This window comes from Neopsephotus bourkii, unplaced genomic scaffold, assembly GCF_033783945.1.
Source record: "Neopsephotus bourkii isolate Nb327-2 ecotype Australia unplaced genomic scaffold, CSIRO-AGI_Nbou_v1 NB_1358, whole genome shotgun sequence".
Taxonomy (NCBI): domain Eukaryota; kingdom Metazoa; phylum Chordata; class Aves; order Psittaciformes; family Psittacidae; genus Neopsephotus; species Neopsephotus bourkii.
In genome coordinates this window covers 1,358,332-1,384,116 of record NW_026901837.1, presented here as the reverse complement: position 1 = coordinate 1,384,116, position 25,785 = coordinate 1,358,332, and the positions used below count along the sequence as shown (strand labels likewise).

General features: G+C 40.6%; 1 protein-coding gene across 1 annotated transcript in view; it reads left to right on the top strand.

Moving 5' to 3' along the window:
* The window catches only part of PREP (prolyl endopeptidase), a 97,662-nt gene extending 72,162 nt beyond the window's left edge, over nt 1–25,500 (top strand). The window contains exons 11-15 of the mRNA XM_061366746.1: nt 4,472–4,608; nt 10,435–10,529; nt 13,424–13,555; nt 22,268–22,424; nt 24,826–25,500. Of these exons, the coding sequence (XP_061222730.1) occupies nt 4,472–4,608; nt 10,435–10,529; nt 13,424–13,555; nt 22,268–22,424; nt 24,826–25,120 (816 nt within the window). The 3' untranslated portion in view covers nt 25,121–25,500. The remainder of the gene's footprint in view (nt 1–4,471; nt 4,609–10,434; nt 10,530–13,423; nt 13,556–22,267; nt 22,425–24,825) is intronic.
* Nucleotides 25,501–25,785: the final 285 nt, after the last annotated feature.

Here is a 25,785-nt window from a genome sequence, read left to right as displayed (position 1 = left end):
GAAATCTTCATCTCACACTTAATGAAGTACTTTATGTGAAACTGGACCCTTGAAATGTAATTCCAGGAAATAAAAACAGAAGTAGTCATTCCCTTTGATCAGCTGCTCAACACAGCCCATCAGCTGCTTCACTTGTGCTTGTGGGTGGTGTGACTGAACAGGGCATTACACTTCTCTACTGCTGTCTGTAACTTTGTGGTGGCCACTGGTGGAATCACAGCAGCTGTGTGTGAGGGCAGCTGCTCTTACCTAGAAGCAGAAAACAGCTGTTAAACTTCACAAGACTGCTACATCCCATATGTGTTTCAAATCAAAAGAATTAATATCAGTAAAATTCTGTAGAGGACATTGGAACAAAACTCTTTTTAAAGGCTTTGTCATGGTGTTATTAAACCTAAATTGTGGAACGTTCATTTTTAATAAGCAGTATTCCAGCATGATTTATATGCCTTCTTAGTTGCTCTTCATAAAATTCTTTGGCATTTCGCACAATGGATGTCAATCTAATGACAAGCGTAACTCTTAACTGGTTTTGATCAAGCACACAAAGACATGGAAAGAATTGATATCTCTGGTATGTAGTACCTAATCTTGAAAGAGAGGTTGAGAGAGCCATTTTTAGAATCACTAGTGGCTTTCTAAGAATAATTGGTCTACTGTGACTTAGGGGGTGTTTTCAAGTCCCAGAAGTCAAAGTTCCTTTTCATATGTAAAATTCATATGTAATCTGCAGGAAATAATTCTTACTGAAAAGCCAAACTAATGACTTCCGAACTGGATTTTAATTTTCTTTGCTATTAATGAATCACAGAAATTGTAAAAGGCTTGTGGACATTCGAGTATTGCTCACAGCTTGAAAATATATCCATTAAACCTGTTTGGATAAGATTATTTTTTGTTTGTGTTTTACAGCAGTGTTTCAAACTCTGTTGAATCTTGCCTTTATAAGGTTAATTTTCAATCTGTACAAGTTCAAGGTTGAATTTTGCTTAGAAGAATTTTTGGTTTTATAGAAGTAATATTATTTCAGGAGTACAAACCCTATCACACAGCCATTAACTGTATTTACCTGTAAAACTTACTATGTAAACTGTACTGGAAGCAAATTTCCATTGTAATTTTTAGCTGAAAATGGAATGTAAATTGCTTTTCAATGCTAAGTTAACAAAAACCAACAATGCACCACTCTATAAATATGTATGTATGCACTAAAGAAGAATGACTTAGATTTGTTTTCATGTAGCTTGTATAGATTAATCTTCATGTAATTTATAGTAATGAGTAATTGCACAAACAGTGACGCTTTCTCCCTGGGTCATAAGAAGAAGGGCTATAAATTCATGCCTCAGGTTCTGGCAATCTGAACTGAAAGTGATTCTTTCTGGCACTGTGACCCCTCTGCTGTGTGACAGATAGGGACATTAGTGTGAGATGAAGTGAGCTACAGCTATTTCAGGGCTGCTGTTCCGCTCCATCGGTTTGCTCCTAGAATAGCATGAAGGCTTGCAAGCAGCAGGAGTGCCCTGTCAACCACACAGCGTTGCGGTGCATTTCTAGAGGCTGAGATTACATATTTTTAGTGTGTCTCTCCTTGAATAGTGAGGTTCAGCATTCATGATAATATGTCTGGAGCATTGTTCTCCACTCTTTTCCCTCCAAAATCACTTTGCTATTATGGCCTCCTCTTACATGCTAATGTCTGTAGTGATATGAGTCTTTATTTGAAAATATATGAGCAATGGGTAATATAATGTGACCAGTACAAGTGGATCACTCTTATCTGTGATAAAGTAGAAAACAGTAGTGTCCTTTTATTAGCATTTACTGCTGTAAAAGCTGACTGATTCTAAAATTAGTTATGAAATACTATCTTGGAGAATTATTTTTAGGGCTTGCCCATTCCAGTTTACCTTAATCTTTGAGATAGAAGCACGTTCCTTTATTGGTTACATGAATAAACCATTGGACTTGCTTGAGAGTAGCACCCAATTTAAAGGTGAGATTGAATCAGTTGTTGAAAATAGTCTATTTGGAGAAGCTTAAATAGCTTCACATACCTCGGTGTCTCACTGAATTGATTTCCACCCCCTTCCTGTTTGTTCATCTTGGAGGGAGAGATAATCATTATTTTAGCAAAGACAGGAGTAAAAACTCTTAAATTGCAAATGTCATCTTGACATGTATCTTCTTTTTGTTGAGTTTTCATTTAATGGTATGTTATTTAATCTTAACTGATGATGATAAAAGCCCTACTGAAATCAGTTTTCAGGGAGTTGTTTCAAAAAAAAAGCCCTTATTCAGAAAGAATCAGTAAAATCAGTGGCATCCTTTAATCATCAGGAAAGGACTGGCCAACAGCCAGAATTGCTGTAAATGTAGGAGGGCCAGGTGCTCACTTTGCATGAATTGCCTGCTGCAACTGGAGTTGATGGATAGCATCTTAAAGAGGAATCTCTGTGGAGCTCCTCATCACCAGCCTTGGCTGTTCTTCTGTCCATGGCATATTTTAATTTCTTACAGTGTTCGGCTAAATATTGAAATTGAAAATCCTTTCTATCCTACTTCAGTGAGTTCTGATGAGCACTTTGTCAGTAAAGTTGTAGCAATAGTTAGAAACAGTGGTAGAATCTGTGTAAAAATGCCTTCAGGCTTTTGTTCTGAATTTTTCCATCTGCTGGGAACTGTGAAATACAAAATTTTATCTGGAATATGTCTGCAGGTTTTGGTGAAGCCTTTGGAGCTAGATGTAGTTTCATTAGAAATTTCTCACATTTCCTTAGCAATGATTAAAATTAAATGCAGTTATTCTATTTTCAACATGCCATGTGGATTTACTTGTTTCACATTACGGTCAATGCTCAGAATAAATGTGTTGCACAGGTTCATATTACTCATGAGGTTCATGTGTTATAAAAATACTGATGATCACATGCTTTATAATAAAGCATGGTAGGTCTCTTTCCTTTAAAAGCACAGGGGTTGTAAACATGCAGCAAAATGATAAGAATGCCATTCTTTATTTACCAGTTCTTTGTTCTGATTAGACAAGAGCTGCAAATAATGATGCTAAAGCCAAAGCAATGAAAAGTAGTCAACCAGAACTTTAGGACAAGCAGTTACCTGCATTCACATCTGCGTGTTTTGGTTGACTAGCAAAATAAGACGCGCTGGATCCTAGAATAGAGTATGCAGGCAGAAACATGCATCAAAACAAGATATGGCAACTGTGATAAAGCAATTGCAGTCTATCTTTGCGTGGATAGAATTTAGCTTTTAAGTCCACACAGTGCTGTGGCAGTCATGGAAAGACATAGGAAAGCATGTGCTATGTGCATACTTGATGTTTTGGAAGCTGATTTATTGAAAGCCAACAGGTAGTTCTGTTTTCTTGCTGGATGGATTTGGGGTTCTGCAGCATTAGGGCTCCTGGTTTTAGCTGCCAGATCATATCTGAAAATGCACCAAGTGCTACTAATGTTTCTGTCATGGCTTATGTTACCACCTTGATGAGGTGGTTGATCAGACAAGCTGGAAAGACTGGCTAATGCTTAGTCCACTTTACTGGATACAGACTTGCTTTGGTGAAATCATGCTGCATGCATCAGTGTTGAGTAGTCAGCTTTTTTCTGTTTTCACAAAGCTTAGTAAGAAACAGTGTCATCAGCTGTTCAAATTTTGCTCTTTTGACTTGAACATTGTGTATGAAGTGACTCTGTTAAGAAATGTTGTTAATGCTAATGTGTTAATGCTAAAACCAAAATACTGTGACTTTTAAAATATCTTTGGCCTTCTGATTGTGATTAAATTTATGTTTTTACAAGCAAAGACTGCTGCATCAACTGATGTAAAGGAATTCTCTGATTTCAGCAGTACAAGATCTTCAGAGTTTTACATATTTACTGGTAGTAGCATAGCTCTCTGTTATCCAAAACAATATAATGCTTAGTGGGGTCTCACTCAGTCACCACCCTATCATGAGTTTTTCTTCTCTGTCCGCTCTTCTCTAGCATCTGAAACTTTGAATTTTTAAAAAGGAGAAGGTTTTAGCACTTGTAATTCTAGATTGGAAATCTGGTTTTAGTTCTGTTCATTCTCCTTGCCTGCTCAGTCTTCGCTGATGGACCATGCAGTTCTTGTGTTTTCACGCCACCAGTCTTCCCTTGCAGAGAGTTGTATTGGTTTTGCAGCATTTTCTTAAGCCCTGTTGTATGTAGAATTGATGAATAAGATACATAAAAATGATGTTGTAGTTCCCCTTGTCTTATCTTATTTTGATACATTTTCCACAGCTATTAAGCAACAAGGTGGGTGATGGCCGTTACTGAACCTGCCCTGGACAATTGGTGCAGATTGCTTGGGAAGTTTTACCCACTGGACACCATGAAAGCAATTGCTTCTGGTTCTTGTTAACACCACTTGTGGAAAGTTACGACGGTAGCAGCATTTCAGATTTCTTTTTCTCTTGTCTTAGGTTTTCTACCCTAGCAAAGATGGCACTAAGATCCCAATGTTTATTATTCACAAGAAAGGAATTAAATTGGATGGTTCTCATCCTGCCTTCCTGTATGGTTATGGAGGCTTCAACATATCAATTACACCAAGCTACAGGTAAGCAGCGTGATTTATACCTTCTGAAGTATCAGGTATCAACACCTGTCACAGACTGAGTAAGGATGGACTATGGATCTAACAGAGTAGTGCATTTCAGGTCCCTGAGAAGCAAGATGGGGGCCATAAGGACTGCACATTGGTGTCCAAGCATTATTTATCTGCTTTGTTAGTTCTGAATTCAGGGATTTTGGCCAGGGTCACAGAATAAATCTGTCTCAGAGCAGAGAAGTGGTTTTCTGAGGTTTACAACAGGCACCCTGCCCTTTGGATTGCCCCTTAACCTCTTCCCATTCTGTCACTTGAGCTCAACAGAAGAGCTCAAGTGTACATACATTAAGCAAGTATTTTTTCCAAGTTATGCAATTACCTGTGTCTAAACACTAAAGAAACATTTGTTTAAATGAATGTAAATAATTAAAATTTGGCCGTGCTTTTGTATTATACTTTTGAGGAGATTACATTAGAAGCAAAATTCTACTGTTCCCATATGATCATGAAAGAGGAAAGATGATTGTCTTGATGCAGTTGATATGGGCTCTGCGTATGCAAAGGAATCCATTGTAAACCAAAACTGCTATGTGCAAAGCAGGATTTGTAGCCCTCAAAAGCCATAAGCTTTATTGAATAGATGATCTCTTTAAAGAAAAAGCTTATTTCTTCAGCAAGGGAATTTTTATAGACTTACCAAGAGACAGTGGTTGTCTGTAATACATAAGAAATATTCTTAGGCAGGGGAAAACAAATGCAGAGGACTGAATGGAAAGCAATTTTTCATATAGCAGAAGAGCAGCTCACCAACACAAAAATAACCTATTATGAAACAGCCCTATTAAGTTTAGGTGCTATCAGTCTTGCTTTAGACTCAGCACATTTCAAGAAATCCTTTGTAGTACTTGCTTTTCCAGGTCACTGCCATTGTATTCCTAAATAGCATTTACAGTTTCCTGTCCTTTCTAATAAGTACCTTGTCTAACAATGGGCCTCCCATCTTGTGTCCATGATTATTTAAAGGCTTTTTATCTGCCTTGTAAAGCTACATGTTTAATTTCCTGTGTTTTTTGAGAGATACAATTATATTACCAGAATAGTTTTTAAATTCCTTTTTTAGATTAGGCTGAAGCACTGACTAATTAGAGTTCATTGTAGATGTTGAAAACTATGATAAAACTTAATCATGTTTTCCTTCTTAAAGTAAATATTATGTATCTGTTGATTTAAGGTAAAATTTGAAGTACTACAGAACTGACACCAGCTGGCCGCTGGCAAAAGGAGAAGGTATCTCACAGTGCCTCCTTCCACCTCCCATCCATGGGCCCTGGTGCTTGCTGGAATCTTTGCTAAGCTGATTTACCTTGGAAGAATGGCAAAAAAAACTATCCCAACAAAACAGAATGGGTGGGTTTCTGCCATTTTGGCTAGTTGAAAATTGGCTCTAGTAGAAGTCTGCCAAACAGCAGCAAGAGGGTGCAGGTGACAGTCAGAAGACAGGAAGATAGGAGGTGGGAGCAGTGATCTATGTCATCCTGAACCCTGTGAAACCTTTATTACACAGTTCATAAAATATGAATCTGTTATGGTCGCTTAAAAGTAAACGCACAGAGAACTGTCAGTCACCACCAGATCAAAATACATTATCCCACTGACAATGTAAATAAAACACAATTGGGCACACATCTCTCATTCACTCCTTGTGATATCAACATACCCCTTTCTCAGTCTTTCTCTTCCTAAAAGACAAATAAGAACAGCCAAAGCCTTCAAATGCATCCTTATGGTTAATAACCTGATAATTTTGTAACTTAGTGAGAAAGTGTGCTGCAAAAATAAGCAGGTAAGATCAGGGAAAGGAAATTCTCATAATTTATGCCAGAAGGACAGGACATTCAGTTCCCCCTTGTTTGACTATATGTCAATCCCTGTTTATTGCAGTATTCCACAAGGAGTTACCAGGTTCAAGGGCTGTTCCAGCCACAGCCCAACACCGTGACTTTGTCAGGTTTTTTGTAGGTGACCACAAACATGAGTGCTAGAAAGCAGCCACAGGATGGTCAAGGCGGAAGCTTGTCACGTTGTCCACCTGATCCTGAGCTGAGATGTAACTATAGAAATGCAACTGAGTAGTAGCCTGCTTACCTTTAAAGCGAACAAACAAACAAGTTACTGGGTAAAGATTACTGATTTTTTAAATTTGAACTTAGGGTTCTTACAACTTTTCGGGAAGCACTCCATCTTCTCCTTTACAGTGGTTTGTTTCTGTCATGTGTTTCTTCAAGCCAGTACAACATTTTCTCACTGGTATTTTGCACCAATTAAAGTCAGCCAGCTTTCTGGCTTGGGGAGCTTATTTTGTGTAATTCAGAATCTGGTGTTGCTTTTCATTTTTTCCTCAACACAGAAAAATTAAAATCTTTTTCAAAGCAGTAGAAACAAACCAACAGGTTAGAGTATCCAGAAATAACTATGAGAATGATAGGCCAAAGTCATTAAGGCAGTTACAGTAGTGGTTTATTTTTGAGTGCAAGCATGAATCTTTTATATGCTCCTCAGGACTGAAGAGCTGCGTTTAGTAGTAGGTCAAGTATGGTGCCCACTAGAGCACTGTCGTTAATTATACAGCCTGCGTAGTGAGCACAAGTGAAGGCTGATGGAACTGACACCAGTGGCTTGTCAGAGCTGCTGGGGAAATGCCATGACAGACGTGCCACTAATGCCTCTGATTCGACTAATTACCCTGCAGGAACCAACGTGTTTCCCTTCACTGTCCTGTATGTGCCTGTGTGGGTACAGGAAAAGCAATTTGTAATGCCTCCTGGAACAGAGCTGATTGTGAAGCAGACTGTGAAATTGCATTTCACTGATACAGGACGAGGTTGTACCAAGCCTTTAAGCAAAGAGGTAGTGCAGGGAAAGACTGCAAGGCCAGAGAAAGGTCAGGCAACATAGCAGCCATGGTGCAGAGTGCAAGCTTAGTCTTTTCAGTTAGTTTGGTACAATTCCCTCCTGCTCCACAAAAAGCAAGAAAGCGACCAAGTCCAGAGACTCAGCGATAATGAGCAAAAGGCTATAGAGACTTCTGGAAGAACAGGGACCTAGACTTCCCTTTGCAGAATTAGGTGTTTCATAGGTGTATCTAGGGTGACCCGTCAGTTTGCTGTGACTTGAACTCAAACCTGGAAGCAAGAACCCACGTGAAAGAACACAGGAGGCAATAGCAGGGTTGTATATGAAACCTGAATTTTGTGCTGTCTGATCACTTGGAATTTTCACTTTAAAAAAAGTTAATTCCTGAGCAAGTCCAGAGGAGGGTCACGAGGATGATCAGGGGACTGGAGCACCTCCTGTATGAAGATAGGCTGAGAAAGTTGGGGCTGTTCAGCCTGGAGAAGAGAAGGCTGCGTGGAGACCTCATAGCAGCCTTCCAGTATCTGAAGGGGGCATATAGGGATGCTGGGGATGGACTCTTCATTAGGGACTGTAGTGACAGGACAAGGGGTAACAGGTCAAAACTTAAACAGGGGAAGTTTAGATTGGATATAAGGAAGAAGTTCTTTCCTGTTAGGGTGGTGAGGCACTTGAATGGGTTGCCCATGGAGGTTGTGAATGCTTCATCCCTGGTGATGTTCAAGGCCAGGCTGGACAGAGCCTTGGGTGACGGGGTTTAGAGTGAGGTTTCCCTGCCCATGGCAGTGGGGTTGGAACTTGATGATCTTAAGGTCCTTTCCAACCCTAACTGTTCTATGATTCTAAGTTAGAGTCCCGACTCACTTTACTGCTGACTGTACCAAAATAGGTATTAATTAATAGTCATTAGCAGGGACATTACTAGATGTATATATTGGAGTATATGGGGTGATGTTTTCTGAAGTACGTAAATCCCGATAGTAGTGGGCACAGATTTACTAAACATTACTTATAATTTGAGCAACATAATGATTGCTACCAAACTCTGGACTTTGTCCCATTGAGGGCCTGTGCAGCAGAAAAATTATTCGCTTTTGGAAACGGGGACTAACTTCCTATAATGAGTACTGCATATCCTGTGAGAAGCTAAATCAGTTAGACCCCTCCAAAAATTATCATCAAGGTGCCACCTCTGTTAGAGAGTCCACAGACAGGATGGGATGTACTTAACAGGATGGTTTTGCATTTCTCACAGGTTCTTTGCTGATTAAATATGCTGATCCTTCAGCATGTTTCTTTCAGCAGGTGGAAGAGGATGGACTCTGTGCAGAATATTCTGGGAGGTTTTGTGGCTCTAACATACCAAAAAATAAGTCACAGTCTCATGAGGCATCTTACTGTCAGGCTACTCCACATTAGCTGTGTAGCAACTGTCAAAATTAGGCATCATAGAGTCTGACAGAATAATGCTCTCTGACCTTTGCACAGTGTGCTTAGAGAATATCAATCTTGGATCTGATCAGCATGTCACAGCAGTCTAAGGAAAACACTATTCATAGTGATGGAGTTCAGGACTGATTTTACAGAAGCAGAGATAATTCATGCCTCCTGAGCCATCTGATGGCCACAGATAACCAGCCTAGGTGGAAAGGTTTTCCTTTGATGGATTATCAAAATACAGAAATCTGTTATCAGTTATCCTTCTGCTTCTCTTTTTGTTTTCTTAATCCTTGGTATATACTCTGAGGAACAAGTGGCAGTGCACAGATAATTGCTTTGGAAAGTATGAAAAATTTACCTGTTTTGACATTACATCCACATGAGACACTGTAGGACTGCCATCTTCTAAGACATCTCTTGTAAGCAGTCAGGAACTTAAAGGTAGAAGGACCCAATCCTTGCTCTTGTGGTTGAATAGGATTAATTTCTGCAGGCAGTGGTTTCTTGTATGAGCAAAGATTTCAAGTAAGAAATTTAAACCTACTAGGTGGAATAAACCCAACTTGTTGGGATTCAGTTTTGATATTTTACTGGTCTCCTTGGCATATGTGTGGTTTGCCATCTGCAGCTTCTGCTGTGTTAAGCTTCTGCGTCAGCAGATACAGGATCCATTTCTCTTATTAATTGTTAAATATAATTTAAATTATTTCAGTCCCTTTTACAAAGATAGCAATAGCTTTGATCCTTTTGCAGTCTGGCATTAAAAAAACACAAACCCACATAATATGTTACATTAGCTTTCAAGCAGGTTCTAGAGCTATTAGGCAGAATTTGTAATTTTATTTTTTACTATTTCTTGTGTATTTAATAGTGCAAGTGGAAAATAAATAAAAAGCTGGTTATCCTTGAATGCAGAGTCTGACACAAAAAGTGATAGAAGCAGAGTTTTTCTTTGCAAATACAATTTTACAAAAGGGAAAAAAAAGAAGGTACATTAAGCAGAAATGCTGAAAATACCTGCTCATAAACAAAGATCAAGTGCTGATCTTAATTCTTTTCTTTCTTCATCGGGGCTAAGCCTTCCATTCCTCTCTGAAAAAGTGGACACACAGAAGAGAAACAGTTCAGGAAACTATGGGAGTCCAGTGGTACTGCATAGCTCTAGTCCCTGCACTGAAAGCTTTGAAGATAAAGTGGGGGGTCTGTTAGGCAGAACCACTGGCTAATCTCCTCCAAAGTGCAGAACTAAAGGAGGAAGAATGGAACAGCACTGGTTCTTTCCTCTCTCAAAGCTGCAGAGGGTTTCATTTCCATGGGTAACTACTGAGAAAATCCTGGCTACTCAGGTTTGCCATCAAGGGAAAGTTCATGATTTCATGATTGATTCTCAGAGAGATCTTTGCCTCAAAGTGTTTTTATAAAAGTGATAGGGATATAAAAATTGGAAATGAAAAATAATCCTCTATTGGTTTGCTTTTTCAGTGTGTCAAGACTTATTTTTGTTCGACACCTTGGGGGTGTTCTAGCAGTGGCGAACATCAGGGGTGGTGGTGAATATGGAGAGACTTGGCACAAAGGTAAATCAGTCCAAACAGAGGAAAAACACTGCAGCGTAAGCAATGAAAATTACAACATTTTATCTTTTTTTTTTTTTCTTCCTTCTGTGTTACACCTCTACATTGTCTAGTGTTAGTTGATGGTTTTCTTTAATTGTTTTAATTTTTGTAACCTACTGAAAAATGGTTTTGCACAAACACAATACTTTCCAAGAAAATTATTGCATTTTTTAAAACAAAGTCATGTTCCCTACACTTCAGGATTTGAAAATGCAGCTATTTACTTGAACTGATTTAAAAAAAAAAGTTTGTCTATACTGCAGTAGGCCAGGTTGCTTTCACATACCTCTCATTATTTGCAGTTGCACATGTCTCCACAATTCTAGACCCCCAACACAACAGTAACTCTTTGGACTCTTTTGGTACCACACAAAAAGAATCCCTATTTCCAGAACCTTACAGAATATGTAAACTTACGAGTTCAGAATGTAATTCTTCTATGCTGGTTTTGCACAATTTATGAACAGACCCTTTTGTTATTTTTAATGGACGTTATTGGAAAAATTTCTTCACTGAAAGGGTTGTCAAGCACTGGAACAGGCTGCCCAGGGCAGTGGTTGAGTCACTATCCCTTGAGGGATTTAAAAAACTTATAGATGTGGCCCTTGGGAACATGGTTTAGTGCTGGACTTGGCAGTGTTAAAGGCTGTACTCAAAGGTTTTTTCCAACCTAAACAATTCTTGATTCTGTGATAGAGGTTCATATGAAAACACTCAGCTCTACAAGTGCAGTAACATGCCATACCCTCCACGCTCTCTTAGGGAGTCAGACTTCTTGTAGGCAGTCAGGTTTTTAAAGCTGATTTTCATGCCACAGGGAAACCAAATCACTCACTATAAAACCCTTTCAATCTCTTTTCCCCTTTTCTTAATACCTTTGATGTGTTTCTTTCCATGTTTTTCCAGTCTAATCATTGTCTTAATCCTTTGATTGTCCACCTTCCTTATTGTTGACAGTTTAGTGCATCACTTTCCTAGAGGAAAAAGATGGGAAAAGCCTTATCTCTGTAACATACCCATAATTATTTACGGGTGTTGCCTCATTCATATCCCAAGAACCTGGGAGATAAGTTGCTGGAGATGTTGTCAGCAAGGCAAATGCACCAAAATGCACAGTGGTGTTTATGATGCAGCAATTTGCTATGGGACTAATCCATAATAACTTCTTATCAAACAAAACAGTAATCCCAGATCATTACATCTTGGTTTTACTATTTCATGTGTGGTAATGTCTGGGTCATTTCCTCACAATTGAGTTAAATATGTAATAGTTTCATAAATAGAAGCTATATATGCTTGCAGATACAGGATATTATTGCTAAAGATGAAGTACCCTTCATTAATTTTAATTTTCCAATTGGTTTGTAATAGGTTTTAATAACATTTATTGTAATATGATAATGCTTCTTTGGTCCACCTGTTTCCTGCTTAATTTTAACCCAAGTCTTTTGTTGCAGTTGCATCATAAGAGATCTATCTGGGTTTTGGTAACTGCAAAAGTCTGTTTACTTAGGTAGGATTTTTACCTAACATCAGACCAGAACTTTGAGTAAAGAGTAAGATTTATTTCCTCTTTATTGCCACACATTTGAAGATTACTTTGTGATTTGTATGACCAAGTACTAGAGTTACCTTACCAAAGCTTTGCAGCATAGAAATGAAGCATCCAGTGTGAATAGGGTGTCTAGGGTCACTGGATGAACAATGGAGATATACACACCTCCAGATTATAGCTCAGCTTAAGAGTAGAATTAATTGTCCCATATGTTCCTGGACGACACTGGGAACCTCAGGCAATTAGCTTCGAATACACATCCAGCTTTCAAAGTAGAAGGAAGCGGAGTTCCCTTTCTGCATCCACTGAGCTCCTCTTACCTGCCTGGACCACAGCCTTTGCTATAGGCATATGAGGAAATTCTTCCTAGTTCCTATTTCTTACTAGCTTATAATTGCCTCAGAAATAAGACAACAAGTCTTAAGGTAGGATAACCTTCAAGGAGAAGCCAGTTTTATATCTTGCCAAACAGGCATCTAAAATGGGAAGATCGTGAAATCTGATCAACTGTGTGTTGTCTGGGTTGATAATCTTCTGCTCAAATAGCTGAAAGATTGTAGGGGAAACCATGCTTTTCCTTTCATATCCCTCCACGCAAAATTTTTTGGTTTGAGAACTGGAAGTCTTACCAACGATATCATTTGGACCTACATTTTCCGTTGCGATTTATTGCTCATACATCTCGTCATGTTTGAAATTTTGTTTAACAGAATGGCAGCATCTTAAGCATTTCCATACTGGTAGTTAATAAAATTTCAAACCAAGATGCAATTCCGAAGTCCCTGTTTGATCATAGCTATATATCATCTGATTCGAAAGCAACTAATCGGAAAATAATTGTCAGCCACATATTCTGTGCCCAGGAAATTAGAAGTGCTTATTTTATATAGCTTATTTTATAAGCTGAGGCTTTATTGCCATAAGAAACTGTCACTGAATTTAACGCTGTTAAAGTCCCATTAAATCAAGCCTCAAGTGGATTGTATGTGGTCATTTTGTATATGTTTTGCAATGTAAAGCTTTTAGCTTTAATTAGAAGCATTACCTGGCACTCAATCCACAGTATAGGTATGTATTATTCAGAGTTTCTGAAAGCATTAGTCTTATTGACAGAACCATCTTATACCCTCTCTTTGTTGAAAGAATCTTTCATTTTTGCTGTCTTTCTGAGCTGCATCAATTGCTAAAATGTTCATGAAACTGGAATTGTTCCCAGGTATTTTTGCATGCATGTTTCTCTGAAGAGATGGCATCAAATGGATTTTATGGTATCAACTAATTCGTTTTATTTGTGTGCTAGGTGGTATCTTGGCCAACAAACAAAATTGCTTTGATGACTTTCAGTGTGCTGCCGAATACCTCATCAAGGAAGGCTACACGTCCCCAAAGAAGCTGACTATTAATGGAGGCTCAAATGGAGGCCTATTAGTTGGTAAGAACTGCTTGTATATTTCCTGGGTTTGGTACTGGGTTTATCAAAGTAACCACACAAAAATTTAGCAGATCCTCTTTTCAGAAATTGCCAGAATATCAGTGCATTGGTCTATACCAGGTGTAAATGCATACAGTTTTACTTCATTTGGTGTTTGCATAGGACACTGGGATTCTGCGATCTATAGCAAAGGCTGAGTGTTAAAAGCCATACTTAAAATTACTGTCTTGTGCGGTACAGCTAACCCTGTGGTAGAATCACACAATAAGTAAGAATGCTTAAAAAACATTTGGGTTTGTTTGGTTTTTTTTTTAGATTTGTTCTTTCTTAAGGCTAACTATTACAAAATAATTACTGAGTAACCAGAAATCTGTAATGTAGAATCAGGAACTTTGTGTTATCTGTAGCATAAGCCAGAAACCCATGTCCTGTGATCCTGCAGCAGAGTTTCTTACTCATTCTTTCTGTGGTCATGCATTCTTGTTCTTAGAGGGCAAATGAAAACACGACAGTTCTGCGATTAAAGCCTTACACAGGGGCATGTAACAATTTGGCTCTGCTTTCATTGTGTAGTTAAAACATGCCCACAAAATCATTAATGTCTCTGGTGAGACATGTAAAATATAAGTACAGCTACTTAAAGAAGTCATGAGCTTTTGAGGGACTGTGTCAATTGTAGCACTTTGTTACAAATGCATCTTTTTCACATGTAATTCACTACCATGTTCTTTAATCCAAGGAAATTAATAGTCTCCTCTTAAACAGAAAAAAGCCTGTCACAAAAATGTCTCACAGTCTAAGCAATATTTAAAGAACTACAAAATGTGTTTCTGTTAAATCCCTCAGTCTAAAAAAAGTGGAAGGGAGATTTTATTCCATTTTGAAAGGAGAAGGGAACACAAATGAGTAATACTGTAGTTTGTATGTTTTTTAATAGCGTGAAAGGCATGTGACGGTGTGACAGAATTGATCTACTTGTGAGAAGAAAAAAAAAGGTATTTCAAGTTCATAAATGACTTGATTTATAGAAAATGAGGAGACTTACTAGGCCCACTCTTTGCATGCTCTTCTTTTTATACGCCTTCCTATTTATCTGCTGCTGAATATTGGCTCTATTGATTTGATTTTATTTTTCAGTGAAGTAGCATCCTGCATAAGAAGGAGAATTTGGAGTCATACAGATCTTTGATCTAAGTCATCTTGGCTATTCCTTCATTCTTATTTTTAAAATAGCAAGTATATGTAAAGTGGAATTTTTGCTTTCTGCTTATAGACTTCTTGATTAGACATGGCAGGAGTTATTCATGCATTGTAAATAGGAGCACCAGTAGAAATGAATGATATGATAACAGATTAAAGGGTTTGCACACCATTGCACAAGTTAATTTTATGTGAGTGTAAATATATAACTGGAAATGCAGTTAAACTTTCAACATTTTACATAGCTTCCGAAAACACTATCTTCTGGTTATATGGACTTTGTTTCACTCAGGATGAGATTCATCCTAGCCATCTTTACTCACCAAAACCCCCGTGTTTCTGGCTGAAGAAGTCAGCTGGGCTCCTTAGTTAGGTAAGGGGAAGCAAGTGACATCTGCAGAGTGTACTTCATTCCAGTAGGAGACAGGTGTTAGGAATCTAGACCTCCCTGCTCTGAAAAATCTGTTTTTAGAAACCTTCTCTTGTGCTCACAGATGGATTACAATCCATGTATTTCCACGCATTTGATGAGCCAGAAAGGGATTTTCCTTGACTGGGTAGAATTAGGTGAATTTAGTAAATTCTTGTAAGTGGTTTTTCATCAAAGCAGAACTAAATTTTGCAACAGTTGTTCATGCAGCACTAGGGAGCATAACTCCTGTTTAGGTGGAAGGACCCACTCCCAGATTTTCTCAGTTCTCACTTATTAAAGGAAAAAGTGACAAGGAAGAGTATTGTCACTCTCCCAAAATACTGTTTCCTTTTAGTCAGACTAACAGGAGGTGTCTCTGAGTGCAGAGCCTTGAACTCTTGCCTCATTCAACTGCAAAACAAGACTTCTTTGTCCTGCAGTGTGATCCCCAAGCTGAGTAAAGCCACAACTGTGAGCTAAAAACCTCCTTCATGCAAATGCAGTTTGACCTCTGATGTTTGCTTAGACAAACAGATCTGAGGTTTTGAAATCTTACTTTTGTACTGAATTTTAAAGCTCCAAGTAAATGTACGGAAGTAAAATTCACAAATAAATTTCTGTTCCAGGTTACAGTTTATTAATGCATATAACTAAGTATGATGGCTAATTAAGGGGTGCAGTGGGAATGCGTGAGTGTCTCCATAAATTATTTCTTACCAAAATAACTAATTAGGGAACTAGGAGCAGAAGTTTTTTACGAAGTCCATCAGTCTCTCTCAGAGCAACACACAGTGCTTCAAGAGACACTCTGCAATAAAGAGTGCTAAAATTAAAGGTTATACAGTAGTTGTTTTGGCTTTTTTTCCTACCAGAATATAATTTATATTCATAAAAGGAAATAACATGAAGGAGAGGGGTATGATCAAAAGTTTCAGTTAAAAGGATAAGGAGCTTTTACACGGCAGCCATTTAAGGTGCCATATATATCTTACAAAAATCACTCAGAAAGGAACCAGAAAGAGTTAGCATAGCTTCATAACAGAGATGACCAGAAGTAAACTCGCATCCTTCAGAAAACATAAATCATGTTCAAAAGCAGAAAATGGGGTAGAGCATAAACCCTGAGAGAGACTGATGGACTATAGGAGACTGATGAGCAAATTGCTTCCATTATAAAGATTAGGAATGAAAGCTTTCTATGTACATCAGAAGCAGGAAGCTGGCCAGAGGATCCGTGGAGCATATACACTGAGGTGTAAGAGGAGCACTAGAGGAAAGACAGTGACAGAGCAGAAAAACTAAACGGTGTATTTGTATTGATGTTCCCTCCTGAGGAGCCAGGGGAGTTCCCTGCACCACAGTCTTTCCTCATGGGGAACACTCTGAGGAGCTGACTCAAGCTGAAGCAACAGAGAAGAGATTTTGGAATAAATCAGTCAAATGAAAAGTAGTGTGCTGCCAGGACCAGATGGTGGACACTCAAGATCCAAGTGAGCTCTGATACAAAATTGCAGGCTACTAAGCCTGACTATCTGAGGAACAGAAGGAGGCGAGTTTAATGCCAATTTTTAAATGGTTCATGGTGATCCACAAGCTGCACATGAGTAAAGCTGCCTTCTCTAATAGGCTAACCAGCTGAAACCAGTAAGTAATAGCTGGCAAGTGAGGAAGAATTTAGCAGGCTGGAGTTATATCTTGCAAGTCTATTAGAGCTATTGGAAGGAGCTATCTGACAGTGTATGGTGCTTTTAACAGTGATCTTGGTGAGGATTTATTCTTGGATTTTCAAAAGCATCTGACAAGATCCCTTGCATAAGGTAGTGCAAGAAAGTTCTTGCTGAGCGAAAAACAAGGTCATGTCATAGCAATATCCTGGTTAGCAGGAGGCAAAGAATGGAAATAAATGATCCATTTTCACAATGGATGAAAATGAGGAGATAGAATAATTTGGGAAAGACTGTGCCTAAATGTGGATATACAGTGATTAGCTCTGAATAAAGACAAGGATTCTGGGATCCATTTTAGTAGGTATGTGAAGATTCCAGTGCTCTTACTTCTTAAAATTCAAAAAAAGCAGAAGAATTTGTAAAGTCACCAGACAACAGATTAAAATCAAGCAATAGAGACTGGAATTGAAGAACAGTGATGGGAGACATTACTGTGGGGATCTGTAACAGACCGCCTGATCAAGAGGTATCTGTGGATGAAGCTTTCTACAGACAGATAGGAACAGCTTCACATTTGCAGGCTCTTGTTCTCATGGGGGACTTCAACCACCCTGATATCTGTTGGTGGGATGGTACAGCCTGGCACAAGCAATCCAGAGGGTTCCTCAATTGTATGGAAGACAACTTCCTTCTGCAAGTAACAGAGGAGCCGACAAGGAGAGGTGTCATGCTTGACCTCATGCTCAGCAAAAGGGAAGGGCTGGTAGGAAATGTGATGCTCCAGGGCAGCCTTGGTTGCAGCGATCACAAGATGGTTGAATTCGAGATCCTCAGGACAGTGAGAAGAGCATGCAGCAAGCTCACTGCCCTGGACTTCAAGAGATGGGGACCAAGGGACATACTGGGAGGAAGGGGCGGAAGCAGGTAAAAGGCTTGGTTTGGGCAGCAGGATCCAACAGGATACTGGGTGCAGGCTGCTCCCAGCAGTGACCTGAGCCTGGGCACACTGTGATTCTGTGACTCCATGACTGATTCCTTGTATGTGGCCATGTTTCCCCCAGCTTGAGGAGCAGCCCGAGAAGCTTTGGTCAGCACTGGCACAGGCTGTGCCTAATGGCAGCTCCAGACCTGGTACACTGCAGCCGCCGAGGGTTCAGAGTGAGCGCCCAGACCTTGGTCCCTCACCCATCCTTGCCCACAGCTGCAGAGAGCCTGAAAGAGCCATTCTGCCAGGGCAGGGAGCTCACATGAGGACAACTGGGGTGCCCCAGCACCAGCCCCCATGGCCCTTCCAGCTCTGCGAGCTCAGAGCAAGTGGAAACCACTTGTTTGCCAAAGCCATGTGTAATCACAGTAAATACAAAGAGAGACTGGGTCAGAAGAACATCAAGAAATATATTTACAAAACAACAAAAAATAAACAACAAAGAACAACTGTTCTTCTCAAACATACAACTCTTCTACCTAAAACTACAACTATTCTACCTAAAAGTACAACTCTTGTTCTTAAAACTACACCTATTCTATCAAAACCTACAACTCTTATGGAAAAATGAGCAATCTTCTTAAAAACAAACTTCAAACACTGTGAAAACTTCCCTCTCCACCAGCCCTGGAAACAAGCAGCACAAGGTCATTTCAGTGAGGCTACTGATGGTCATTGTGTTTGCCACACGCTGGGGAGAGCGGAACTCTGCTGCAGAGCTCAGCCCTACTGGGGCTCGAGCCAGGCTCTACACAATCAGACTCGGCTCGCATGTCCCAAGGGCGGTGCGGTGGTGGTGCTTGTGCTGCCAGGATGAGGCCACCAGGCACCGTGTCCCTGCAGCAGGGCCGTTGCACACAGCCCTGACCCACCCTCACTGCCAGCAGTGGATGGGGGGCACATGCTGCCTTACCACTCAGTCCATATCCATCGCCTCGTCCTCCTCCTCATCCACCTCCATCACCTCCTCCTCCTCCACCTTCACATTCACCTCCATCCGTTCTTCACGCAGCCCCACTTGGGTCCTGCTGGCAGCCTCCCTCCAGCTCCCGCATGTGTTGAAATAGCCTAAGGCAAAAGCCAAGCAGAAGAGTGCATTGGTGCTGCCTGGACCAGTGTAGCGCAGCTGTGGGACAGGAGTCTGAACACCCCGGTCCCCTCTCGCTGCCTGGGCAGAGCCGTGGGGCGCTGGGATCCCGGGCACGTCCCCACCAGGAGCTGGCAGGAGGCTGGGTCTCCTTTTCCAGGAGCACCCACCAGCTCTGACAGGCTGGCACATGCAGCTGGAGGATCCTGTGGCTGCTGCACTTCAGCACCTTGTGGGGTGGTAATGGCTTCAGGACCTGACAGAGAAGAGAGGGCAGGGGTGAGCAGCTGTGCTCCCTGCCTGTGGGACCAGGGCACAGACCCAGCCCTGCGCCTGCCTCGGCACCCACTGGCTCCTTACTCTGCGAAGGCAGCCCTTTGCGTCCCTGCCTCCGCAAGGGCTGAGCTCGGCCACCAGCAGGACAAGGGTGGACTTCTTTGGGGGCCATATTTGCAGACTCTATTATAGTGCCCAAGGGGCAGGGAACAAGGCAGTAGGGATGGGAACAAGCGGAAAGGGCTGGTAGTAGGGCAGAAGGGATGGAGCAAGGAGGTGGGAGCAGAGGAAAAGTGTGGGTTCAGGGGTTAAGGTCTGTGTTGGTGTCTGGGCAGGGGCAGTTGCCGCTGTAACACGCGGGCTGTGACATCACCCCAGAGTTCCAGAACTGCTGGTAGCAGGGGATGGGGAAGAGCCCTTAAGGGGCTGCAGCTTCATGGGGGACATTGGGCAATCGTTACGTGACCCCCTGAGATGACAGACACACACTTTGGTGCTTAAATAATAAAATCGGTGAAGGCTGCGCTGGCCAGCTCCACGGGGCCAGGACCATCTCCTTTGCTCCTTCCCTGTCCTACAAGCAGTCAGTGAGAGACCTGAGCACTGCTCATGTGCTGCAGTTGGAATGTGTCCATGGGGTTGGAATTCAGCCCTGCCCAGCCATGTGCTCCAGCCATGCTCATCAAGGTTGAGCCCATGGGAGAACCTGCTCCCCACGTGCAGTGAAGGCTGCGAGGGCAGCACAAGATGTGGTACCAGGAGTGTGTGTCGAGGGCTGCCTGCTTCAGGAGGGATCTGCAGCAGCTCCGAACCTTGAACTCACTCCAGGGCAGCCTTGGTTGGAGTGATCATGAGATGGTCGAATTTGAGATCCTCAGGACAGTGAGAAGAGCATGCAGCAAGCTCACTGCCCTGGACTTCAGGAGAGCAGACTTTGGCCTCTTCAGGAACCTGCTGAGTAAGGTTCCATAGGATACAGCCCTAGAGGGCAGGGGGGCGCAAGACTATTGGTTGATATTCAAGGACCACCTACTACAAGCTCAGGAGTGTTGCATCCCAACCAGAAGGAAGTGCAGCAGGAGGGCCAGGAGACCTCCTTGGATGGATAAGGAGCTGCTGAGGAAACTTTGAAGGAAAAAAGAGGCTGTCCTGGGTTCAGCAGTAGCAGTCATTTTTCTCTTTCTTGGTAGCTGGTGCAGGGCTGTGTTTTGACTTTCAGCTGGGAACAGAGCTGAAAAACAATGATGTTTTGGTTTGGCCAAGGACTTTGTGGGCCTCATGCTCTGCCAGGGAGGAGGGGAGCCGGGAGGAAGCAGAGACAGGACACCTGACCCAAACTGACCAAAGAGGTATTCCATACCACAGCACGTCATGCCCAGGAGGTAACTGGGAGTTAGACGGAAGGACTGAGTGGACTGCAGGGTTGGAGGAGGTATGGGTCGGTGCTTGGTCGGGCTGGAGGGGCAAGTTATCGGTCGCCTGGTGATGGGGTGTTGTATTCTCTTCCCTTGTTATTTCCTTTATCATTACTATTATTGGTGGTAGCAGTAGTGATTTGTGTTATACCTTAGTTACTAAACTGTTCTTATCTCAACCCGTGGGAGTTGCATTTCTTTTTGATTCTCCTCTCCGTTCCCCCAGGAGCAGGGGGAGGGCAAGAAGGGGGGGAGTGGGTAACAAGCTGTCTGGCTGTGGGTTAAGCCACGACAGAGGCTTATAAAAGGTGGAAGCAAGGACAGGCGGCTTGGGAAGAAATACAGGGATGTTGTCTGGGAAGCTAGGGACCAGGTTAGGAAAGCTAAGGCCCAATTAGAATTGAACTTAGCTAGGGATGTTAAGGATAGCAGGAAGGGATTCTATAGGTACATAGAGAATAAAAGACAGACTAGCGACAACGTAGGCCTCCTCTGGAAGCTGTCAGGAGAACTGGCTACCCTGGATTTGGAGAAGGCTGAGGTTCTATAACCTATTGCTACAGGATATGATGGAACACTAGATCTCTTGATTTAAGGAATGTAACATTCTTCCTAGGTGTAGCTTTTTGTAAAAGAAGTATGAAATAGATGGAATCTGTGTGACTTAATGCTAGATGAATAAACTTTAAGAAAGGAATTAGATGTATTTACAGAGGGTATGTGTTTTGATGGCTGTTTTAAAAGGATGGCTGCAGGTAACTCTAACTCAGGGAAAACCTAAACAAATAGTTCAAAAGCTGAAAATGTACAGGAAGTATCTTCCAGTATTTGCTTTACACCTTTTCCCAGAGCACCTGCTAGTTGCCACTCTTATAAACTGAACACTTAGCTAGATGGGCTGTGGTTAATTTTTAAATACATGAGGCAAGCATTGTTCTTGAAGAAATTGTCCTTTCCAGTAGTAGGAAGATGGAGGCCATAAAAAAAAAAAACAACCCACCATATAACAGTAATTTGTTTTATTAAGATTAGGCTATTCCTAATATTTCCATATTGTAGTATGCTTTTATCAAAACTATTTTCATATGGGTTTGCATAGTAATTAGAGAAGAAAACTTTCATCAGTAAATGTTCCTTAATGCCCTTTTCTTTGATGATGTTAATAACAAAGGTTTAGACAGTGAATGGTTTAGGAGCCTTCAACTCGGTAGGCCAAAGATTACATTTTAAAAGTGCATTTCTCCTTTAAACCCACTTTGCTAGTTTGGAAGACACTTTTCAGAGAACAGCATGTTTGGTGCCTGAAGAACAGGGAAATTGCTCTTAAGGAATTTTGAACATGTCATCTTGGGAGTTATGATTTTTATTTGTTAGCATATTTGCTTTTGGTTTTGCTTAAAAGTCTGTTTGATTTTGTATTCACTGGCAGTCTTCTCCCAGTGCATTTTGTACTGAAGTTTTTTTACTCCAGGTGTTATATGGTAATCCATATTTCTTCTCACATTGTTTTAACTTTACAGTTTTTCCTTTTTTTCTTGTTTTTAAGTAACTGAGTTTATAAAAGATAACTTTTTGAAAGTTGGTCTTTCATGAACTTGGCACTGGACCTTTCACTGCTGATCTTAATTCTTTAAGATATTAATGCTAATAGAGTTGTTTTCCTGTCAAAGCTGCCTGTGCTAATCAGCGCCCTGACCTGTTTGGTTGTGCTATTGCCCAAGTGGGAGTGATGGACATGCTCAAGTTCCACAAGTACACCATCGGCCATGCTTGGACCACTGACTACGGTTGCTCCGACCATAAAGAACAGTTTGAATGGCTGTGCAAGTAAGTGCCTTTAAATACCTCTGTGGTTGTTAGAATGCATAGTCTGCTGAACTGTTTCAGGTTGTCATGTCCAATACCTAGTCTAAGAATTACTTTGTCCTTTCCCACACTAGATTTGGGGAGTACAGCATTTCCTTACAAGTGAGTTTCACATAAAAGATTATCTTCAAAGCCCTGTTGAGTCAACTGGTCATATTTTCAAAGACCTTGTTCTGCAAACAGCTTTAACAACTCGTAAGGTTTTCTTTCTGAATAATGACTCCTTTAGGCTGTTAACAACAGAATATTCTCAGGTGAACTGCTACGTAAATGGTGGTTTTTACAATGGGGAGAGACAATCACCATTGTGAATTATATTATACAATGTGAACGGGATCTAGTTGTAAGAATTAAATGGCCGACACAGGGTATTCATTCATTTCCTAACTCCTTGCTGACAGATCTGGAAAGATTATTAAAAAAAAAAAAAAAAGGATCAAAATTCAGTGTCAGTTCCAAATACTAGGTGATCAGGTGGGGTCATTGTAATTAGATTGTTTCAAAACCTTCAGTTGTCTAATCTAAGTCTTCTATGGAAAACATGTTTTTGTGAATATAGTGCATGAAACAACTAACAAATTTCAAAATTCAATTTTTATCAATGGATAAATTAGATTTTAGATAAAAGATTAACTATTTAATCTTCATGATTTTGAACACTGAAATTTCCTTGCACATCTGTAAATTCAGATATTGTGAAGAAGCAAAGTAGAAGCAAAGTTTTAAATTAATTCTGTGATAGAGTAGTACATCTGCAGCAAGGAGTCATTACATACCTACTTAAACACATGCTTACTCACAAAATCTCAATGCATAATTTTAGAAACATCTTATATGACAGAATCTGAAATATTTAGAATCATAGAATAGTTAGGGTTGGAAAGGATCTTAAGATCATCAAGTTCCAACACCCCTGCCATGGGCAGGGACACCTCAGACTAAACCATATCACCCAAGGCCTTGTCCAGCCTGGTGTTGAACACTGCCACGGATGGAGCATTCACAACCTCCATGGGCAACCTATTCCAGTGCCTCACCACCCTAACAGGAAAGAATTTCCTCTTTATATCCAATCTAAACTTCCCCTGTTTAAGTTTTAACCCATTACCCCTTGTTCTATCACTACAGTCCCTAATGCAGAGTCCCTCCCCAGCATCCTTATAGGCCCCCTTCAGATACTGGAAGGCTGCTATGAGGTTTCCACACAGCCTTCTCTTCTCCAGGCTGAAGAGCCCCAACTTTCTCAGCCTGTCTTCATATGGGAGGTGCTCCAGTCCCCTGATCATCCTCATGGCCCTCCTCTGGACTTGTTCCAACAGTTCCATGTCCTTTTTATGTTGAGGACACCAGAACTGTACACAGTACTCCAAGTGAGGTCTCACGAGAGCCGAGTAAAGGGGCAGGATCACCTCCTTCTTTCCCTCCTTTTCAATAGCTGGCAATTGCTTATCAAATTTAGGAATATTTATATGTAATGTTGCTTAGACAACACCTTTACAGACACTCAAAAAATACATAAGGCAAATAGTGGCATGTAGTGACTGTCATTTAACTTCTTTTCAAAACATATAATGGTCTGAAAATTCACTTACATTGTTCCTTAGGTGAAAATGAGGAAGCCAGGGATCTGTTAGGTTAGACATTCAAATGTTGTCACGTGTTCTTAACCATAATTTGGAGTTACTTCCTGGCTACTCCTGCAAGTGAGAAATTCATTCAAAAATAAAGCAAAATTGCCTTCTGTGTTTCCTGTCATGAAATAGGGGGAAAAACAGTATCTTACTCTTGATTTAAGGAATGTAACATTCTCCCTGGGTTTAGCTTTGTCTAAATGAAGTATGAAATGCTTAGATGGAATTCTTTGTGGCTTACCTTTAATTTCTAATACTAAAGGGTATTTTTTGTTGAGGTATTTAGATACACCTTTTATGTTATGTCACAGTAGCTAAAAGAAGTAAATTCTCCTGCAAAGAAAGGGAATTTTGAAAGCTAGATTGTTCATTGTTCAGCAGATAAGAATTGAAACAATCTGTCAAAAGCAGGAAAACTTACAGCTCTTGTTTCTGTTTCGTGCATGGTGTTCCCACAACTTCCCCATTGTCCATTCCTGGTATTTTTGGCATTGCTAGGTGGTGTATGCATATGCCTCTCTGAAATTAAAAAAATGTACTTGCTTCACACTTGAGAGCCAGAGATTTGTGGCCACCATCAGTAGTTGTCAGTAATGCAGTTCTGACATATGCAACTGAAAACTGTAGTATTCTGGGTGCTATCAAATGCCACTGTGATGATTTCAGTATGAGACGACCTTCTTGTCGGGTCTTGAGGAAAAAATACGTAAAGATTTGTGTGCTCTTCTCAGGTACTCCCCGCTTCACAATATCAAACTGCCAGAAGAAGATGGCATCCAGTATCCCTCTACGCTGCTTCTCACAGCAGATCACGATGACCGTGTGGTCCCTCTTCATTCACTGAAGTTCATTGCTACTTTGCAGTATGTTGTGGGCCGAAGCCGTAAACAAACCAATCCACTTCTCATCCATGTGGACACCAAGGCTGGGCATGGAGCAGGAAAGCCAACTGCTAAAGTTATAGAAGAAGTGTCAGATATGTTTGCTTTTATAGCACGCTGCCTAAATCTTGATTGGATTGAATAGGCAAAATGCTTATTACTGTCTCCTATAGAAAACAAGGGCTTTAACACCATTTAAGACCAACCAGACTACTACTTGGTGTAGTACTTACATTTAAGAACTGCATTTTAATATTTTATTGATCCAGTCGGCTATGGAGTTTTGATCTTTTGTGCTTCCCTCTTTTGGCATTTCTTTGAATTTCTTTTCTACTGCATTCCAAAGTAATATTTTGAAACGCATGTTCAAATAAATGGTTGAGCTGCTGTTGGTGCTGTTGTGAACATTTAGATTCCAGAGTTAGTGCTAGTTGAGCTTATTTCCTGTAAACAGTTTTAAGGTATTTTACACCTATAAACATATCCAGATCATCTGTAATTAAATGTAAGTACTGTCCAAATACAGGAGCTCTGATCGTACTTTATTTACACAGTAACTTATTTAAGAATGTAAATTGAAGGTGTTCAGTGATAACCATGAAATACCGAAGAGGTAGTAATATGGGTAATTAAGTCAAATACTTTTAAAAAGCTTGTATTACATGTTGTTCATAAGCGTGTTACAGTCTATAATAATGCTGTTTCTAAATTGTTCTTTCTTTCCAAAGAGACTTTAAAATGTCATTGGTTTTCTCTTCTGTCATTTATTTCCACAGAGAAGAGAAAATTGAAGGCTGGAAAATTTGAGGA